Raw genomic sequence first — 21,597 nt, 5'->3', positions numbered from 1 at the left:
CCCATCATTCAGAAATTGCTGAAGTAAAAATAGTCATTTTGATTAGTAGTTGTTCCATAATCCCTGCGACTCTTTATTGGATTAAGTATAGACAATAAATGATGATAATCGTGATCAGTACAGCATTTTTTTTGCCACAAAGACCCTGAACTTAGCAGAGTGGGCTTCCAGCATGTGTTTCATCACAACATGCTACTCTGTGGCTATCTTCCTGAAACCTTTTGTTCCCCCCGATTCAATGATGTCGATGAATTGCACCTGTTTTATTTATGTAACAAAAACATGTGCTGTGTGTGTCTATTCCCAATCATCATACAAAGACGTTAAAAGCTTTAGTAGCGTGGTCTATGTTGATATGCTAATTAGCCATGAGCCAATCACCATATTTTCTACTGACTGTCGTAGGGCACACCATACTGAAAGTTGAGATGTACTAGGAGAGCCCAATCTGAAATCGGATCTGGTCATTGCTAACCAATGGCCTGACTGTTGATTAAAAAAAATGTACAAACAATGGCTATATAGTATTTTAATAAGAATGTTACTATTGTGTTATACATTTACAGAAACACTAAATTTTCACTAATATTACTCTAAAATTGCCTAAAAAATACAGCACCTCACTGATGTGCCAGTGAAATTTAAATTTAATTTTAAGTTACTAAAAATGGTGTTGAAAGTTTAAAAGGTCCCATATTATACATTTTTTCAAGAATTTCATATCAGTGTCAGAGGTCCAACAACATTGTTTTCAAAGTGTATTACAGCAGATTCAGCATTGGTCCTTAATTTCAGCCATTCATAAAATGGCTCTAGTGAGCTCTACTGATAATGGGCTGTTTCTGTGTCCAAACCTTTAAATGTTCATGAGTGGTGCCTATCCACACCCACTTCACATCCCTCTCTAGGAGAGGATCTGAATTTTGCTGGTGCCTGCTCTTTGATTTTAGAGGGCAGGCTCAGCTGGCTGGGGGGGCAGGTCAATGGCAGTATCCACTACCTAGGGGAGTGGTTTTTTCCCTTCGTGAGGACACAAAGGGAAAAATCAAAGACTCACTCATTGGAGCACATAAACAGTGGAGCAAGCAAGTGGGAGAGGTGACAGAATTTTCTCATTTTTGGGCCTCAAAGACAGGGCTATGAGGATACATAAGACTGTTAGAAAAGCTTTAAAAAGTTAATTTTGCATAATATGGGAACTTTAAAAAAAATCCAAAACCTAAATCTGTTCTAAGAACCTTAAGGAATCTTTCTGTCGGTCCTCTACAGGAAGACGCCTCTGTTGAACTACTCTTACACAGCCATGACCACATTTGGCTTTTATCCCATCATCTGAATGTCTGATGTGGTATTTAGCCAGCAGTCTCCAGAGAAATCACATTTAAAGAGGCGAGTTGCCAAACGACCTTCAGTGTTTGAGGAGTGGAGTTTCATACAAAGCTTCCCCTCTCTGTACCTGTCTGACTTGAGTTTATACATTAACTTTCACACACATGCTGTTAAAACACAATTCACTGAGGGTTTCCCCACGGTGACAAGTTCCAGGCAGGTTGGACAAAGATTTAAGAGAGGGACCGACAAACAATATGATTCAACACCACAGGGACACTGCAGTGTGTCAACAGCCCCACCCATTTATAAATCTTAGTCCAGTACTGAATTTATGTGTGTTTGTGAGCAATATTCTGCAACCATGTACTGTAACTAGACATAAGAAAATGGTAAAAAAAAAAAACATTTAGATGTCACCAATGTCACCTACACCACACATCTCCTAAAGTGTGTTAATGCACATAAACTTACATGAATTGTCGACATCATTTAAATCATACGCCAACCTCTGTTTATTTTGCGGCAATTAAAATTCCTCAGAGGAATGAAAGCCTCCGAGTATATTGAACTTCAATAGTCTCACAGATGGCCTAATCTATCTTTGTCAAAATTTCCCATCGAAGGGAGGGGGTTTTGTCTGCAGTCAACAGATAAACTGGTCGCAGATGAATACGAATAGACAATATGTATGATAAACTGACAGCATTCCAGTTGCATGGAGATTGAATTCACACAGAGAATAAATTGGCAGGGAGAATGAAGGAAGTTGGCAAGCTTCCTCCAAAAGAAAAAAAACCCAGTGATTCACTTTTTGTGCCCAGGAGAGCTAGACGGCTGTCCAAAGGAAAAGTGTGACTTTAAAAAAGATTTGCCTTTTAAACACAAAGGGGAAGGAGAATTACTGGGTGGTTGGATGGGTGGACAAACAGATACACTGATATATTAAGTTCCAAGACCGTAATTGGCTGACTGTAGGGCTATCTGGATATAATTTTTACTACATGATTAGTGGTGCCAAAAGCCTTAAGAGTAACAATATTATTGCAAAATCAGTAAATTTGAATTAAAAAGCTTCATAATTTTGTGGATTTAACAAGTCAGGTTCTTAACTGGTCTTCCTCAAAGTTTTTTCATTTTTCATTTTGGTAGTTTTGAATCAGCAGGAAGAAAATTCTCACTGGGGCTCCGCAAGGCTCAGTTCTTGGTCCACTTTAACTTTAAGTGCTTGGTAAGATCATAAAGAATTAGAATGCATACAACCACATGTCTTTGGGAAGGTGCCTGGGAGAGTGTTAGGGTTGGGATTTGTTATGGTCTTTTTTCTACTTTTGTAATCACAGGTTGTATTTTATCCTTCTGTCAAATATCCAAACAATTAGTAAGGTGACTTCGATTTACTCAAAATGCAACAGTGGGAAGCTGGGTAGTTCAGCTGATTGGGTGGGATCCCCATTGCTATGGTGTAATTTTGTTCATTTGCAAGTTCCATTTTTTAATACAAAGAAACAGATGGAGAAAGAATCTGTCACCATTTTTAGCAGCAGACCAGAACATATAACAGAAAGTCTGTAGGAAAGTTAGCATCAAAATACTCAGTTTAGGAAAAAAAAGGCAATTACTTTTGAAATGTGACCTTTAGAGAATCACAGGGACAGTTTGACATGAACTGTTACACATGAACTGTACAGCCATGTCTGTTTTAACTCAACCTTTGTCATGGTTGAAGTCTCATCCATACTCATCTTTACTGCATTTCAACCACTAGTGCCAATAAAAAAGAAAAAAAAAAGCTGAATGCAGCAGCAGAATAATTACACAAACATGGAAACCTGAACACATTACTCCAGTACTGAAGCAACTTCATCGGCTCCCAGTTCAACATATAATCACCTTCATGGTCTGCCTCCCTCAGTACAGCTCATATCTAACTTGATTAGGTCTCTCAGGTTTCTGAAGGTATTTTAGCTGCTCCCAGATTTAAAGTCTACAGTGGCAAATCTGCTGATGGTGCTTTCGGTTAGTGTGTTTCAGCTCTGGGACAAGCTGCCTGCTGACCTTAGGTCAGTTTCAAATGTGCCTACGTTCAACAATAAACTCAAAACTTTTGTTCACTCAGGCCTACAACACACAGCAGGAAGAACCATGCTTGAAAAAAAAATCTTTACCTTGATATAACAAGAATTGTTTTCTTGAGATAATGGTTTAATTATTAACCACTATTAATGGTTTAATTATTAAAAAAAAAACAAAAACAAAAACAAAAAACAGTACAACAAGGTAGTCTCTTTGTTGAGAGTTCATGAAAGCCATTACTAGGAAGCAAACAGAATAACACATGCATGACTTAACTGTTATAGATGCTGACCAATTGCAACAACTACCACTTAAATTGGGAGCTAAAAACTCATTAAGCTCATCTTGATCTTAAGGAATCCCAAGTAAAAGAAGCCCATAATCTTGTGATAACCAGTTATCACAAAATAACAGTGTGTGTGGTTATTTAGAGAAAACAAAGGGCTGGCTTCTTAAATAAATAATTGCAGGCTTGGCTACTCTTGGCTTGTGTATACAAGAAATAACAGTTTATGCATGTTTTTGTGTATGTATATGAGTGTGTGGATGCTAATACCTTCGCCTCCTCTTTAATTCTAAAAAAGCTAAAAGATCGAGATATCCCCATAATAAGGTAAACCAACATCAATATTTTCATCCAGAGTTCTAGTATCAATTATGCTCTGCTGGAAGATCTGTGCCTGAGTAGTCAGCTAGCTAACATCAGCATGCTAGCATATGAGAAGGATGCATGCATCTCTGGTTTTTACCTTTTTCTTTGCAAGTGCACATAAAATGTATTTACAACGTATACAAAAAGGGATTAATGCTCTGTTGTGGAAAACCTGAGCTGGTTCTAGGTTTCTCTGTGACTGAGAGAAGTCCAAAATAGCCAAATCCAAATGAGACTTAGTTGGAAGCTGGGGATCGAAGGAGTAAAAGGACTAAATAATAAAAGAAATGACAGAAAATGGAGAAAAAAAAGGTATTGTAGCAACTGATAAACATCAGAAGGAGTAAACAGATGGAGCAAAGGGAAAAGGGGTGTTTTTCAAAAGAACAGCAGTGTGCGCCAACACTGCATTCGTCCAAAAGAGCACAACACCCAGATATGAGAATTCTGGTCCAGCAACAAGTCTCGGATAGTCATTCATTTCCATAATAGAAACACACCCAGTCCCTTAATGCAGTACATGGCAGGGAGGCTCATAGTGTGTGTGTGTGTGTGTATCTGTAGGCTGTCTCCAATTTTTAAGTAGTCTGCTGCAAAGCTGAGTTGTTTGTGATTCACTGTTTATTTGTGTCTTGTCTTTCTCAAGAAACCAGTGGCACAGTTTGTGGTTCTTTGGAATCGTCCCTCAAGATTTAGATCTTAATCATCTTTCTGCAAATCCATCTGTGTTCTAAGTTAAGTTAGCAAGCACAGTTGTGACTTGTGACAGTTATGAGAATTCAGCTCTGTTAACAATGCTATGAGATGACTGGTCAAACACAGTTTTGAGACTAAACAAAAGCTGATTTTAAATTTTTGTTTTAAATAAAGTAATGCATACACTCACTTGAACTGGGTTTAAATAAATATAAAAAATATTAGCTCATTTTAACTGCAAGCCAGTTAGAATATGAATCTTTATAAACACAAAAAGAAAGTCTATGCAGTATGTTCACTAGAGCTGCTCAAAATACTTAAAAGGATGAGGCTCTGTTCTTGTTTCAAAACAGATATTTGCTCATTAGTGCTCTCCTGGGAATCTTGCCTGTTCAAACGATTGTCTTCTGGGGTACTGGACAAAAAAACTAGCTTCACACAAAGAGACAAGTTGACCAATGACAACCAACTTAAATACACACTTCCTAACATCCTAAGTGACATAAAAAAATAAAAAAAAAAATTCTTTTTTTAGTCTAGTGAGGAATGATTGGACCATGCACACCTAGCTCCTAGGCTTTAGGTATAGTCAGAGAAAGTCTCTGGCTTGCAGATATGGACACGCACAGAACACACATGCATCATTTGCCAGAAGATTACTACAATAACTTCGCCAATGCATACATCTAGGCTTTTCAGAGTAACTTGTATGATCTGGACACACCAGGAAGGACTAACTGACAGATCTGACTGATCCGAGATTAGGTTTTTGGATTCATGGAGCCGAGCCACATCCTGATACAAACATGGTCATGCTGTTAGAGAAATATGGACATCAGTATCCCGCAGTCACAATCTGCACTAATTAGTGGCTGTGTATGAAGAACTGCTGTAGGGAAAACATAGAAAACCCTAGCAAGTTATCTTTAGTTCTTTTAAGACAATTAGCTATCTAATGGTGATGCAAGAGACATAAAACTGATGAGGAGCTACAGTTTGGCTTTGTTTTAACTGTAGGGAATTATAAAGTTGGGTTTGGTTGCAGCTTTTACAAGAAACAGAGGGTGTTTTCAGTGCTTAGCAACAAAGTCTAAAAGACAGACTAAGTGGATGTCTAACAGCCATCATTAGAGAAAAGTTATCACTGTTTACATAACAGAAATGAATTTAATGAAGCATTCAACAAACACACATCTAACCTCTGACCTGTTTGTTTGAGGGTCGGGTGACACTCATATTAATTAAATGTGTTTATGCAGCTTTGCATACACTTTTTTTTCTCTACCTCTATCTGCAGCATGGTGATCTCTTCCTCCAGTTTTCGCTTGAGGAGCACCTCCTTCTTCTTCAGGCTTATCTGTCTCTTCTCTTCATTAATTTCTAACTGTAACTCTGTCATGTCCTTCTCCAGGGTCTCCACAGCCATGATGCCCTTAGAAATGGCTGCCTCCTGGTTGTTCATCTTCTCACAGTAGTTGACCAAAACCACCTCATGCTCTAAGAGTTGGATTCCCCTGTAGATATATGGAAAGTGACAAGAACACATCATTCTTGGCTATGCAGGTTAAATATTCTACTTCATGGAGACTTTGAGCGATGAACTTACAGGAAATTGCGGCGCTGTATGGCAGTTTCATGATTCCTGTTTATTTCAAGGAGTGATTCCTCCTGCAGGTTGATTGCCTGCGAGAGTCTCATCAGTTCCAGTTTGTTATCTTCAAACTCTTGACTGATCTGACATTGCTTCCAAGCAACCTACAAAATATAAGATTTAGGAAAAAAAAACTTTTTCTGTAAGAGAGTGGCATCTACATTTGTGTCGGTTGCTCTGGCCTGGGAGTAAACTGACTCTTGAACAATATATTGCTTGTTTTGCTTATAAATGTCAAGTGCCTGACAAAGCAGTTGGAACGAATCATCACTTGCAAATATTAGTTTTTAGTTTTAAACAAACTAGAAACACATTTGGATTTTTATGTAACATGGTATGCTTCCACTTCCACATAATTAGGTCAAAGGAACAGCTTTAAACCTACTGGATGGCAACTGATAAAGCTCAGAGCATATTACTCCATAAACTCTTATAAACTGAGCTTTGTGTCTTGTGAAAGAAAACATAAATATTGGATGGGAGTTGGCTTCCCTTTTTCTACACAGCTGTTGAAACAAGAAATCACTGAAAACAACAAACTAATAGTTGTGAACCTGACTTTGTCCAGCTCTGGGCCAACAGAAACACATTAATAATCGTAGCATATTTTAACCAGTTTTTCTTGTTTTGGTTAGATTGATGATGCTGGTTCATAGCTAAAATGTGTTTTTAGTAGTGTGTGTATGTGTGTATGGACCTTGGAGATGTCATTGCGCAGTTTCACTCTCATTTTGGAAGCATTAGAGACCTTCATATGAGCCTTAGTGAGAGATCTGGTATAGACAGACAGAAAAGAATAATAAAACATACAGAAGTTTGTTATTGCATTGCTGATGTTTTCCAACAAACAATAACAAACTTGTGATCTGGGGACTATACTATGAAGCACATTTAACTAGTCCAGTTTTTTTTAGTGATCTGGATCTCGATCAGCTAGGTCTAATCAATGGTGTGTGCACCTTCATCTAAAGTTGACAGCAGATGACCAATGCAATGATTCCTAACAGGCTGCAATGCAACATGACTGCTGCAGCCAAATATGGAAGAAAATATAACAAAGTGCAAGAATGACTGTTAATTTGTTAAGTGCAAGAATTATGTGAATGCAAGAAATAATAAACAATATCACTGCCAAGTTTAAAAAGCACAATTTACAATTGTGTGTTTTATTAAATGAGTGTGTTGTAAGTGTAGTTTTATGGTACATGAGTAAGATTCATCAGTATCAAGTCTGTCAGATGAAACACTGTTGAGTAGGATACACTGCACACACATACTGCAGTAAGGTTGGTTTCAAATCTTTAAAAGTCCACAGGAACAAACTTTAGAGTAAACAGTCTCTGTTTAGGCATAAAGATGAAAACCTGTATAAACAGTCCAGTTGGTCTTTGTCTTTTAGAGATTTGTACAGTTTCATCATCATCCTATTGATGTCTCTTATCTTTTCACTTAGATAACTGATTGGTTAGGAAGTTTTGTTTTTACTTGTTTTTTTCTTTTCCGTCAGAAAAAAGGTGTCATGGTGATACAATCCTGTAAAAAGTGAACCAGCTTCTGAACTGATTCTGAAGCTAAGGGCAGGTAACTGTCAACCCAAGCTCTACCAAACCACTGAACAAACCTGTCTTTGTTGATGGCAATTGTGCGCTGGATTTCCATCTCATTTTCTAGGACTTTAATCTCCTCCATCAGCTCTGTGATCGTCTGAGAGGAGATCTCCTTTAGTTTGACATACTTATTCTTCTCTTCTACGATCATGTCACATAGCTTAGAATATTGAGATATTCTAAAGGAGGAAAAACACCAATTAGTATTTGTTTAATTTAAATCTACTAAAAATAAACTGAGAACAGCTTTTTTTTAGACTTTGTCGCTGTTTACTTGTAAAAAGAAGTTAGTGAATACAGATCAAAAATAGTTCTTTATAATCTAAATATTAAAGTATCAGATTTCAAATGAGTGAACAAAAACTTCTGACTAAAGTCTTATGTAGGGTGACACTTCATTCAAATTCAATTTAAAATTCATGTATCTTCTGAGGAGTGAACAATAATTATTAAATACAAAAACAACAAGAGAATAAACAATTTCTAATTATGAGCCTGCTGTGTTTTTGCTTTCTGGAGACTGGTTCCATGTCAAGCGCAACGGCATCAGACTACAATCTACTGCCGTGACCTTAATGAATGTATCCAACGAGTCTGTTGTTGAGCTGGGTGCTGCTGTAGGCATTAGTCTGTGTCTGGACACTCAACTGTGACCAATTTGTAAAACACTGTTTTCTTTGTAACATCATTTTCATCATGATACAGACTCTGAATACAGAAAAACAACAACACCTGTGCTGTAATGTTGAATCCACCTTACTGTGCTCCACGACAATCAGCCCTTTTTCTCTGAGCTCCTGCTGGATGTGCTGCTTCAGTTGCTGTGGGTAGATTAAAAAGGTAAAACTACAGAATCATCACTTTTTTTTGTGGGTGGGTTTATATACCCACAAAATGTCAACCTTCAGTGTGCACTTGCATGTGCATTTTTTTTATATCATACCAATGTCCCTCTTGACATTTTGAATAAATAAAGAAGCAATGAAGACAATCTATTTTCAATGTGTGTGTGTGGGCTGGTGTGGCACCTCAGTCCTCAACAGTTCACGATGCTTCTGGCCCCTCTCCTCTGCTTTGATCTGTGTTAGACATCTGAGGTTATGGAGTTCTACTCTGAGGCGGTTTGACTCCCTCAGCAGCTCCTGAATCATCCCATACTGCTGCTTCTTCTCGCTCTCCTCCTCAGCCACTGATAGCTGGTTGAGAACACATTTCTCCAGTGAAAAACCTCATGAATATTTGGATGAAACTGAGGGTTTATTGACAGCATAATGGGGCAGAAAAGCAGACCAAGTCTATCATAATAAGTAAGACAGACAGATGTTGAATACTGAAACATTTCTGTGCAAAGAAAGTGAAAGCTTGTCTTTAAAGGGATCATTAATTTTTTCTGTGGGGTACTGTGTAAGAAAATTATTCCCCGGGGAATTTAGTTTTATCCACTTCTTCAGGAAAGATGCTGGAAAATTAAATATATATTTAAAAAAAAAAATTATAGTATATTCATTTTGAAAAACTGCAAATGAAAAGTTAGAATTAAGGTGCAGTTTATCACATTTTTGCCATCTTCACCACACATTCACACCTGTTTTTCGAAGCTGACTTTGAGAGCATCCACCTCTTTCTGAAGCTCCATCCTTTGCTGGATACTGGCCTCACTTTTGGGAACAGCATCTAGCTGAATATTCAGAACAGGAAGTAAAGTCAAAATCAAAAGCCCGTTCAAATTTTCATCGTGCTGCGAGAACTCATCTGCTTTAAGTTGGTCCTGGGTTGTAGCAAAGATCCAAAGAATGTGTGTTCATCAGATAACATGATAAAGAAGGAAATGCCATGAGGGTACAGTGCACATCTAACCACAGTTCATATACAATTCAGTCAGTGCATATTCAAACCCATATTAAAACACTGACTGCAAAACCAATACTATGCATCAGTATGAGGTCTGATACTGATGTGGATACTGTGACATGTCAAAAAGAATTATTTTATTTTACCCACAAAAAGCCTTTAATAAACATTAGCTGTAATGCCATGTGAAATTCAAAATGCAATAGTATAAAATAAAAATATTAAACCCATCAATTGCAAAGCAACCCACAGATTCCTCTAAACAGTGGTCAGAGTCACATTTCTGAGTAACTCTTTGCGTGAGAGTCATAACTGAATGAATAATAGTTTGCAACAGTTCTGTTTGCATCGTTTCCTCAAACTGCAACTTCCCTGATGCGTCATTCTGATTTCCTTCCATATTTTTTATTGCTCATGAAATCTGCTTATGCATTTCCGATGAGTCCTCTTTTTCTGTTTTCTCTTTAAAAACTGTATATGTCAGGAAAACAGCAGGAAGATCAAGAATAAAAAAAATACCCTGTGGTGTAATACAGATCAACAATTTAATGTGCAATGTGCTGCTGACTGGTACTTTGAAATAGTATAAAATCAATATATATAAATATAAAATGAATTCAAATGAATAAAAACAATTAAATAATCATAAAATAAAATGAAAATAAAATAGATATCCACAATTTGAACATATTACAGGAACTATGACAGAGACTCCAAATACTTCCAGGTGCTTAAAACCACAGTACCACCTTAAGCAGATGTTGCATCATTTCACAAATCACCTGTCCTTGCAGCTCGCTGTAGAGAGATTGCGTGTGTGCCAGCTGCTCAGTGGCCATGGTCAGTGCCTGTTCCATCCTTTTCAGGGCCTGCATCTGCCTGAGGAGAAACAAAAACAGCTTTCAAATATTTATCACCACCACCACCATGAAGATTCTTTTTCCCTACAGTCATACAGTGCTAAGCCTGGATGCCTCTCAAACAGAAAGGTTTGCAACCAAGTTTGAAAAGCAGCAGAAGAAACGTTTTAAAAGTTTTGATCTGTTTTTAAACTGTAGACGAAAATAACTCCTTTGGTTTGGATTTTGTGACTTTGCGGACTTGATACATGCTCAAAAACTATATATATATATATATATATATAAAAAACAAAAAAACTAAAGCATAAGTAAAAACCAAAAGAGGAGGAGGAAGATGAATCCAGCATTGTTTTGGACACAAGCTTTAGACTATAACTAAACGTGACTTCTTTTAAGTAAAAGTTGACAGGAGGACTGTAAGGGTTTTAGGTTAGTGTGGCCATGTGGGAGGGGTCTCTATCAGACATTTTATACCTGTTTTTCTCTCTGAGCTGCACAGATCTGCTCTCATACAGGTGCTTTTGGTCACTCATGATGTTCTGCAACTTCATTTCCAAGATGCCTCTGGTGATGAAAAACACAATGACAAGGCTCTCCCCCAGCTCTAAAACACAAAACCAAAATTTGGCACCTGTTTCCAATGAATTCAGCTTTCTCCTCCCTCCTGAACTCTTGCTCTTTCAGTAGCTGTCTACAATCGTTCTGACAGGCCTCCACTTGGGTCTTCACACCCTCCAGCTCCTGCACCATTTCCTCCCTCATCATCCTAACGGACTGGTTACGCTCATCCACCACCTTCACTTCTTTCTGGATCTCTGAAATCTCCATATTTACTGCTTCCATCTTCCTCATTGTAGCTCTGTTTATTTGAGAAGTATAGAGGAAAATTAACAAATGAGAAGAATGGATTTGCATATAAAACAGGACAGAAGTTTCCATTGAATCTCCATACTTGCAAAAGTGCATATCTAATGAAATAACAGCATGCACATTCATCTTTCACATGTACCCCCCCAGAATCCCTGGGCTTTGTGAATTGGAAATTACAAGTCATTGCTTATGAGACTCATACAGACTGCATTACATGCAAGCCAAATATTGACATAAAATAAACATAAAAAGGAGTTGCTGTGAAACCACAAGTGAGTCAGCCTGCAGCTGCACCTAAATTCAAGAATTAATGATTAGAGCCTGAAACACAGGGTTAAAATTTCTCTGAACCCATAAAAACCTGATGCAACAGATGACTGTACCTGTATGTATACGAGGCGGGGTAGGTTTTGAAGTCTTAAATTATAAGCACAGATCCTTATGAATTATTAACTATTTGACTGATGCAACAAATATTACACCCATGTTTTAGTTCTTGCTTGGATCATAATATTCATCTCCACAAAAATGCTAAATATTCAGCTCATTAAAATAAGAGCACTGGGAAGACAGTTTGCATGAAGAAATCGGAACAAGTGAACAAAGAAAACAACCAGTTTGAGTTAAACGGGGAAAATATGTACAAAGACTGCCTCAATTTCACATCAGGCCTAATCACATGGCGCAGAAGATATTAATGGTAAAAAATCTTGTCATTACAAAGAGCATAGGTTCATAATATGGAAAAGCTGATCCTACATAAGGTCCTTTCAGTTTTGTCTCGCCACAGCAGTCTGACTAGTCCACCATTATCTTAATGCCAAGTTGCTCACTCCTCATATGGAAAAATTACAAACTGGTTAATTATACTCACTCCCACTTAGAGCACTTCCTTTCATTCTCCTCTGAAAGCTGGTTGGCTAGGCTGATGAGTTGGGCTTTCTCAGCCTTGTAACAGCCATGCAGAGACATAGATACAAAAATGTAGACGATTTATTTTATTAATGTTGTAATGCTGTTAGCTACTCTCTCTCTCTCTCTCTCTCACACACACACACACAAACCTCTTTGAGTTCTATGATCTCTTTCTTTTCTTCAAGTTCTTTCTGTTCTTTCAATATCTGTGTTTCATGTTCTTCCACATCTTCCATCAGGCTTCTGTGCATGCAAAGGGAGCAAGATGAACACAAAGTCCAATAATCTTTGGAACAAATTTCTTTAAATGCATTTTTGGAAAAACCAGCTGCAGTTCTTCTTATTAAACTAAACCTAGAACAGATTATGAAAACCAAGAATTTAATACATGCACAAAAAAAAAAAAAAAAAAAAAAAAATCACCAACTGGGTAATATAAGCAAGATGTTTTCCCGTAATGGGTTGTCATGGGCTGGAGCTGGCTAACACCATGCATTACCACAACCTGTACAGAATCAACAAATAACCCAATAGTTTTTTTAACAGCAGGAGGTAACCTACAGGCTTAGGAAAAACATGCTAACTCAGAAAAGCACCGGCCTGACAGCAGATTGATACCACAACCTTTTTGCTTTGAGATGACAGCACACCACCAAGTCACTCCCAAGTCACAACTTCATGATGGATTACCTGACATCTAGTTGTCTCTGGGCCACTTCTTTCCTCAGATCCTCATATCTATTGTGTAATGCCTCTGTCTGTCTCTCCAGCTCCTAGAGGACCCACCAACAGTATCACACCATCACATGTATCAGGTCAGTAATGATGATTTATGTGAACACATTTAAAAAGCCTAAATAACACCGCTTTTCAACACTAACTTTGGATTTAAAGTTAGAAACTATTTACTAAACAACAACAAATGTTACCCATAATCTCTGACTAAGATATTAATTTAGCAAAACCTGACAAATTCTTTAGTTAATGTAAAGGTACAATGACATAATTGATGTTTAGTATAATATTGTTCTCTCTTTCTCCACAAAGTATTTTTTGAACACATAAAATGACTGGATTAAACCTATAAATGACATGTGTTTATAGCTTCTGCAGAATACTGACTAAATACTGGAAAATAATGCATAATATACCCAAAAATATTAATTATACATATAAGAATTAAATGGCGTTTTCATCATCTTTGACAAGTATTCATGATTTTATGTAACATAAATTTCAAGAATGCAAACTTCCCTGTCTGCCTATGAGTGCCTACTGGAGAATGTAGATTGTAGCTGATAAAATATATATATTGCTCTTCCTCATCCTCGAGTCTCTTTAATCGGTGGGTATCAGTCGGCTTGTGGAAATAATCTGAAGTTGCACTTAGTTACACGGAAGTTGTGGTAAAGACATTTATTAAAGTTATTAATGTAAGCCCCTAAATCCATAAAATGAGGTTTCCACGGTTCAACATTTAAACTTGTTTTGCTTTCAGCTGCACAAGCAACATATTAAAGTCTGATGATGGGAGGTTTGCAAAGCAATGCTTTCTGAGACTAACCTCAGGTCTAAGATTCCTTCTTGAATTTATAATCATTTATAATCAGATTTTCTTTAGCAAATCATTTGAAAGCTAATATAGTGTAGCTTTGCAAGGATTGGAAATGCAACACTGCGTCATGATGGAATTCTCAGAGATTAAATTAGTTAATATGCCCTGAGTGTTATGTGATGTGCCAGTTAATGAGGCTCTTTTTGTTCCCCTTGAAAATAAATAAATAAATAAAAAATCACAAATAATAAAACAATCTTTTTGTTGCTTTTGTTAACTTGAACGTCATGCTCTCTCCTTTAGTAAAAAAAAGATTTCAAGTCTTAAAATTAAAATCACAGATTAGATTCACAAATTTTTTAGCTTGATATTGCTTTAAATGACAGTAGCACGTCTTAGAGGGATTGAGTCTGAATAGAGACCTAAAGTAAAACTAATTTTTGTTCTCCATCAAGAAAGGTTTTACTGTTGTAATCCACATCTCTGTAAACAGACCAGAATGGTGCAACAATGAACTTACAGGAGGTTTAGCTTGATTCTCATTTTCTTTCTCCAGATACTGCTTCTCTTCCCAGAGACTGCACAGTAGCAAAGAAAATGAAGGTGAGGCAGTATGGAAAAGTGAAGAAAAACAAAACAAAACTAAACTAAATGAATAAGTTATTAAAAGAAAGACATGGCAGGTTTCATTTCGCAATTCAACTGAAAGAGGAATCTGCAAACAGAAATCTGCATTTACATTTTTAGAATGTGACTAATGTGCAGTTTCTAGTGAACCAAACCCCAACTAAAAACAACAAGATGCAAAATCAATATATTAATGTATTAACATAGCTAATATTTAATAACTTTAACTTCTGACAGACTTTGTGCTGTACCAGCAAGGCCACAGACGGCGTATAAATGCACCATTGTATACGTAGTACATACTTCGCCTTATACAAGCACATAAATCTTGGTTCACAGCATACTCTATGAATGTGCATATAAGAACATAATTTTAGTGAATTTTTCATCTTCCTGCAGCAGATGCTTTTTGAGCAGTCGATTAAAGTTTGGAAGAAATAATTTCAAGTCAGCTCTGTCATTATGAAAAACCTTACAGCAGCACATACTGTACAGCTGCACATTTCACAAAGCAAATGATATTAATCTTCCTGACAAGTTGATATATTGGATATTAACTGATACAGAGAAAACTGCATGAGAGCTACAATGTGTGACTGTAAAACATGCTGCATTCCTGCATATGTATTTGGCTAAAGATAAAGGACACCATGATTTGAAAAAAAGAGAAAAGAAGCATATTTGCACGGTGAGCATCTGTTTGTCATATGCAGACTGATGGGAAAACAAACCGAGGAGATGACAGGAAGAGGGGAGAAAAGGCTGGATGGGATGATAGGAAAGGCGTTTCTGAGGAAGTGAGAAGGTGAAAGCACTAGAGAGCATACTGGAAAAAAGCTGTCATAAACAACAAGTACAACCAGAATGTTTATACTGTCTACTATTGCATCCCCAGAGAGTGCTCTGCAAATGGTTTTCATTTAACTTTTCAATTAGTGCTGGGCCAACAGCTCTCTACCCCTGAGTCTGCACTAAAAACCACTGTATCCTACAGATCATATCTTTTCATACAGTGGAGACTTTTTGTGCAGTGAGTGGTTTAATGTTGCTGAGGCAATGCAGAGATGATGTGAGCAATGTGAGGTTTATTAGCTCAACTACAGCAGCTGTTTTTTCTCATGACTATATTTACTTCTCTCCTGGATAGCAGGTGAAAAAAGACCATAAAGCAATAATTTATGTAAATGGTTTAATAGCCGAAGCTGACCAGAGAAGCTGCTGATAAATCTGATTACAGTTTTTTCTTTATATTCTCCGCTTATTTAAACCACTTTAAAGACTTTGTATAATCTCAAATATGCACTTAGAAACTTTTTTCCCCTTTTAAACCAACCAACAACCTTTGGGTTTTAAACTGGTTATCCAGTCTCCACACACTCTTAAATGTTTCAGGCCAGAATACACAAAAGTGACACACTATCCTCGTCTAAACAACTGAGCTATGCCAAAAATGTTGCCAGACGCAGCCTGTAAGGATAGGTCATAAATTTGTTTTTCTGTTTAAGAGATAAAAGCAAAAATATTTTGGAAAGATGTTTGAGAACTGTTATCATGTTGCCTAGCAACGTTTCAGTAACCTCCCTTTGGCACTTAACAGAAGTCAAATTTGTGTACAGAAAAAGAGGAAAAGATACCAGAGTGAGTGGACTTTTCCATTTCTGTGTCTGTTTTTTGGCCTTTTGGAAGGAATTGTGTGAATTGGGGGAGAAAAAAGAGAAACTACAGGTCTGATAAAAAAAGGCTATCTATCTATCTATCTATCTATCTATCTATCTATCTATCTATCTATCTATCTATCTATCTATCTATCTATCTATCTATCTATCTATCTATCTATCTTTCTTTCTTAAGAGTTCAGACAAGTGTGTTGTCCACCATGTACATATAAATTAGGCAATGAAGCACACACAGTAAAAATTACAATTAAATTCTGATTCCTATTTGAGGCAGATGAAAGTTAACCAAGCAATACACAAGCAGTATATTTGAGTGCATGTGTGTTTAACACTCTTTCACCTTCACCTGCATCTAAAGTCAATAAAAAGATGCTGCCTCATGGAGCTCCCCTCAATCTTTTTCCCTAGGAGAAAATGTGTATGTGTGTGTGTGTGTGTGTGTCTTACTGCTCACATAAACTCTCCCAACTAAACATAACGCCTGTCTTAAGCACTCAAGTTTCACTCTGGTTTTTTTCCTTACTCTCCTCTCAGTTGTGTGACATCTCACTTTGCATTTTTATATCTGAGTCATTTGACATTTGATTGAAAACTTGACTGAACTGAAACTTTTAGTGACAGTGAATGCAGTTTGCATACGTGCATGCATGTGCACATCTCACCACTTCAGCTCATGCTGTGTCTTGTATTCTCTCTCCTCAGCAGCTTGCAGTTCATTGTACGCCTGCAGGAGCTGTCGCCTTAGTTCGCTGACCTCACTTTCAGGCTCCTCAGAGACACTCTGCTCCTCTGTATTCTGCATCTCGCTCTGAAGTCTCTGCAGCTCAGCCCGGAACCTTTTTGCTTCTCCTAAAAGATGGACCTCAGACTCCTGGACACTGTTGGATAACATAATTATACAAGTAAATAGTTTTTCATTGGGACTCCTTATTCTGTTCATCCTTAAAGCCTTGAGTGCATATTGGAGTTCTTGTTTCATTTGACCTTAAAAAAGTAAATTTTACATCGATTTTCTACTTGCAAACATGCCAAATATTCTGCCCTTGGCTATAATGAAAGTTTTCATGTTTTAATAATGTTTTATCAGATGCATCGGGATTTCTTTCAGAGAAACTGCAACATCACCTGTAAGATAAATTCATATAAATCCTTACTTATCATATCTCCAAATAACTGCAATCCAATTTTTCATGCATATAAAAGCACGGCAGCTGCTGATTTGCATGATACACTGAATAAATCTGAGTATGGAGCCAATTAACTTTAATGTGCACATACTGATTTTCTAGTTTTCCCTAGAAATTAAAGAGGCTTGTTTTGTCAAGAAGGCAGAGGTCTTAGAGTTATTTGACTTTCTAAAATGTGGCTCGGTGACTTGAATAATCAGTGATCAGTTAGCTAGTGCTTCAACCTGTGCTGTTGTAGTTGTTGAAACATACTCAGATTTGAGCCAGCCACATTTTCCAACTCTTTCCCCAAATTAGACATTTTTGGAACAACCTTTTTTCCAGTCTTTTTTCTATATGATGTAAAGAGCACATTAAAGTAGAATAAATGTATTTAATAAGGAGTTAATCCTGTTCAAAGACATGTTGGAAGCATTTTGGCCATCACATATCTCCATGCTTATCTCTCTGATGCTATGTACTCAGTACCTTTGTAGTCAAATATGTATTTAAATGTACACATTTTTATCAAGAGAAGTATAAACTCTTACCACTTCAGGGTCTGATGGAGTAGGTTGTAGCTTGCTTTCAGTTTGACAACTGTGGTCTGGCTGATTTTTCCTGCTGACAACATCTAAAAAAAAAAAAAAAAAACTAAATAATAATAATAATAAGCAAACAACACAGGAAAATGACCAAAAAAAGGAGAAATGAGTCATGGATCTGGAGACACAAACTGATATGATAGGAATTATATGAGTTCTTGGAGAGTCTTTGATCTAAACTAGATCTGCCTGTACAAAAAAAAAAAAAAAAAAACAAACAAAGAAAAAAACCCCAACATTTTATCAAATACTATATTGTTTAGATATCTCTTGCTGATATTTTTCCTCCTTGACTGAATGATCATTAAGGGAAAAGTCCTGAGAACCAGATACACAAAACTGCTTACTGGTTAATAATACAATATTTAGGCTAGGCTAAGTTAAAAAAAAAAAAAAAAAAAAAAAGTTAAAAAACAAATCAGCTTCAGTTTCCCACTTCATAATAGATAAAAAAATAAATAAAAACAAAAAAAGTCCTTGGCTTCTGCTGCAACATGCAGAAATATCAGGTACTGTTGTGAGAAGCCTTTTCATATATCTGTGAGGACTTGCCAATTCAGAATCAATCTTAACAAAGCTCCCCTTTCATAAACTCATTAAAGCTGCTATTGCAAATGCAGAGAAGCTCATCAAGATCAGAGAAGAAAAAAAAAACAACATCTAGCAAACTGCAATCTCCTAAAGAGAAAACTATTTATTGTAAATAGCCCATAGATAATGAAAAGTACACACAGTTCAAGATTACAGGCACCATTACTCCTGCATGATTAAAAACTATGCAGCTGAAAAACAAAACGCAACAAAGACAAAGATATCAGGTCAAACATGCCGCAAAAAGGGAGAGTTGTAAAATGTCTCTCCTGGGAGCTCTGTGTGAATGTAGCGGTGATAGAAACAGAGGACAGGTGCTGTTCCCCTCTTATCTTCAGAGCCAGGCTGCTGGAGTGGCGAGTAATGAGGGATAGCCTTGTCTGTATCAAAGAGCTGCAGCACTGAGGATATCTGAGGTTGAACTGTGTAGCAAGTAATCTAAAGGCACTAACGCATACAAACATTATGATTACACACATATACACGCGCCGACTGATATCTCATCCCAACTTCAAACAGTAAGAATGGACAACTGTGTTAGATCTAACCCATTATTTTCTTCATCAGCCTGTTGTCTAAAGCTCATACAAGCACCTTGCCGTGCTCCATGGGCTGAAAGGACAGATATGAATGTTGTGATTGATGTGGATCGTTAATGATTTGTTTAAATTTTTTTAGTGCAGTCACAAGAGGTTAAACTACTGTAATGGAAAACTGTAACCAGTGTAATGTTCACATCTTAAAATGTTATGTGGGATTTTTGTTATGTGTAGCTTCAGTAAATTAAAATAAGTATAAGTATAGTATATATAAACATAACTGAAGGCCAACCAATATTTTGAAGTCAGTCTTTATGGTTTCAGCAGCACAGATGACATTGGTGATGTGACTGCACACGGCATTTATCTGAGACCGGCAGCTTCACTTATTCTGCAGCTGAGACTTATCTGCAGCAGTAGAGGGTATTGGAGCTCTTTATGAGGTGGTTGCATGAGGCTTACATGTGGCAAACCACCCTCTGAAGTGAGCTAGAGGCAATTACTAAAATATATTTATGCACACAGTTGTACATCTTTTCACCAATCCACCCAAGGAAGCAGGGATGTGATCTGTACAGCAGAATTACTAAAACCTTCCAGGAAAATGAGTGGCGTGTATATCAAAAAGAAGCCACTGGGTTTAATACTCTGCCCCCTCAGGGAGAAAAATAATGACGATGGCGACCAGGCGCAGCCCTGCATTCCACTGGGTGATGGAATAAGCTACCATCTCTCTCTGTCTCTCTGTCTACCCTCATGTCCTCCTATTGACTGTTTGAATTGGAGGTGAGCCTACAGCCAGACTGAATTACTTTGCTAGGGGAAGTTTTGTGCTGTAATATTTTCCTTCTTCCACTGAGGCTGAGTCACTGCTAAATACTGGAAATTTCAAGAACATGTGACATTTCACACAAACACACACACACACACACACACACACACATACATATACATACATATACATATATATATATATATATATATACATATATATATATATATATATATATATATATATATATATATATAAGGTAGGTTGTGATGAAAACCATTAACTGATGCTAAGGGTCCAACGTGTCCCAAGAAAATACTTCCCACACTATTACTCCACCACCAGCAGCATGAACCGTTAATAGAGAGCAGGATGGATCCATGCTTACAGCAAATTCTGACTGTATCACCTGAATGATGCAGCTTAAAATCAAGACTCATCAGACCAGGCAACATTTTTCCAATCTTTTATTGTCCAATTTTGGTGAGCCTGGGCAAATTGTAGTCTCAGTTTCCTGTTCTTAGCTGACAAGAGTGATCTTCTACTCCTGCTGCTTCAAGGTTACACGTGCTGTGTGTTCAGAGAAGGTATTCTGCAAACCTTGTTTGTAACCAGGGATTATTAGAGTTGCTGTTGGCATATCCAACCAGTTTGCTAATTCTCCTTTCAGCTCTCACGTCAACAAGGAATTTTCATTCAGACAACTGGTGATGGGTATTTTCTCTTTTTGTGACCATTCTCTGCAAATTCTAGGGACTGTTGTGTGTGGAAATCATAGCAGATCAGCAGTTTCTGAAATACACAGACAACCTGCCTGGCACTAGCAACCATGTCACACTCAAAGTCACTTAAATCCTCTTTTCCCCCATTCTGTAAGTCATTTTGACCATGTCTAAATGTACCATGTTGCTGACAAGTAATTGGCTGATTAGCTGTTTATATCATATATGTAATATAAATCCCATGACACATTCGATGATAATGAATAATAAAAATGAAATAATAGCTTTAACCCACAAATAAATAATGTATGTCACTATAATGAATTTACAATAAGCTTATGACACAACAAGACTCCAATTAGAGTAATAACCACCCTGAGATGTGGTTAAGCTACGTAATTCATTCAGCAGTTGTTATTGCATGATAATTTCTATAAGATGCTTTGTGAGATTGCCTAATGTATGGGCAAAAGTAAAATTTAAATCATGGCAATCCTTAAACCACTAAAACCAAGATAACACATTACCATAATATACAAACACGTTTAATGTTCATTGCATTTTAATAAAGGCTTCGTTGTTTGTGTTGATACAAACTGAACCATTCATAAATCCATCAGTGGGAACCCACAATGGTTGAAATGTATAATTTTATCAGCATCTGGAGCCTCGGAGCAGTGAGGATGAGACCATAATTCAGTACGCGGCATGAAATACCCTTAAGGACAGCATTTAGTGTGTTATTCCATCTGAGAAATGCTCTCAGCCACAATTTCCCATCAGGAGAGGTAGGTCAAAAAATGTTCTGCAAATGTCACAGCCATTTTGATGTGATGT

General features: G+C 37.1%; 1 protein-coding gene across 2 annotated transcripts in view; it reads right to left on the bottom strand.

Annotated features, from left to right (window-relative positions):
* Nucleotides 1-21,597, bottom strand: part of ccdc146 (coiled-coil domain containing 146) — a 53,888-nt gene that overhangs the window by 19,682 nt on the left and 12,609 nt on the right. For both annotated transcript variants that reach the window (XM_041977752.1, XM_041977753.1), the window contains exons 3-18: nucleotides 18,083-18,165; nucleotides 17,028-17,243; nucleotides 14,583-14,640; nucleotides 13,198-13,280; nucleotides 12,657-12,750; nucleotides 12,467-12,540; nucleotides 11,354-11,581; nucleotides 11,197-11,286; nucleotides 10,645-10,741; nucleotides 9,597-9,689; nucleotides 9,040-9,207; nucleotides 8,744-8,832; nucleotides 8,026-8,190; nucleotides 7,102-7,177; nucleotides 6,360-6,508; nucleotides 6,039-6,267 (exon numbers count right to left, since the gene is read on the bottom strand). In XM_041977752.1, the coding sequence (XP_041833686.1) occupies nucleotides 6,039-6,267; nucleotides 6,360-6,508; nucleotides 7,102-7,177; nucleotides 8,026-8,190; nucleotides 8,744-8,832; nucleotides 9,040-9,207; nucleotides 9,597-9,689; nucleotides 10,645-10,741; nucleotides 11,197-11,286; nucleotides 11,354-11,581; nucleotides 12,467-12,540; nucleotides 12,657-12,750; nucleotides 13,198-13,280; nucleotides 14,583-14,640; nucleotides 17,028-17,243; nucleotides 18,083-18,165 (1,992 nt within the window). The remainder of the gene's footprint in view (nucleotides 1-6,038; nucleotides 6,268-6,359; nucleotides 6,509-7,101; nucleotides 7,178-8,025; nucleotides 8,191-8,743; nucleotides 8,833-9,039; nucleotides 9,208-9,596; nucleotides 9,690-10,644; nucleotides 10,742-11,196; nucleotides 11,287-11,353; nucleotides 11,582-12,466; nucleotides 12,541-12,656; nucleotides 12,751-13,197; nucleotides 13,281-14,582; nucleotides 14,641-17,027; nucleotides 17,244-18,082; nucleotides 18,166-21,597) is intronic.

The sequence above is a fragment of the Melanotaenia boesemani genome, chromosome 23 (genome assembly GCF_017639745.1).
Source record: "Melanotaenia boesemani isolate fMelBoe1 chromosome 23, fMelBoe1.pri, whole genome shotgun sequence".
Lineage (NCBI taxonomy): Eukaryota > Metazoa > Chordata > Actinopteri > Atheriniformes > Melanotaeniidae > Melanotaenia > Melanotaenia boesemani.
The sequence above is the reverse complement of the archived record's forward strand: the minus strand, read 5'-3'. Positions and strand labels throughout refer to the sequence as shown.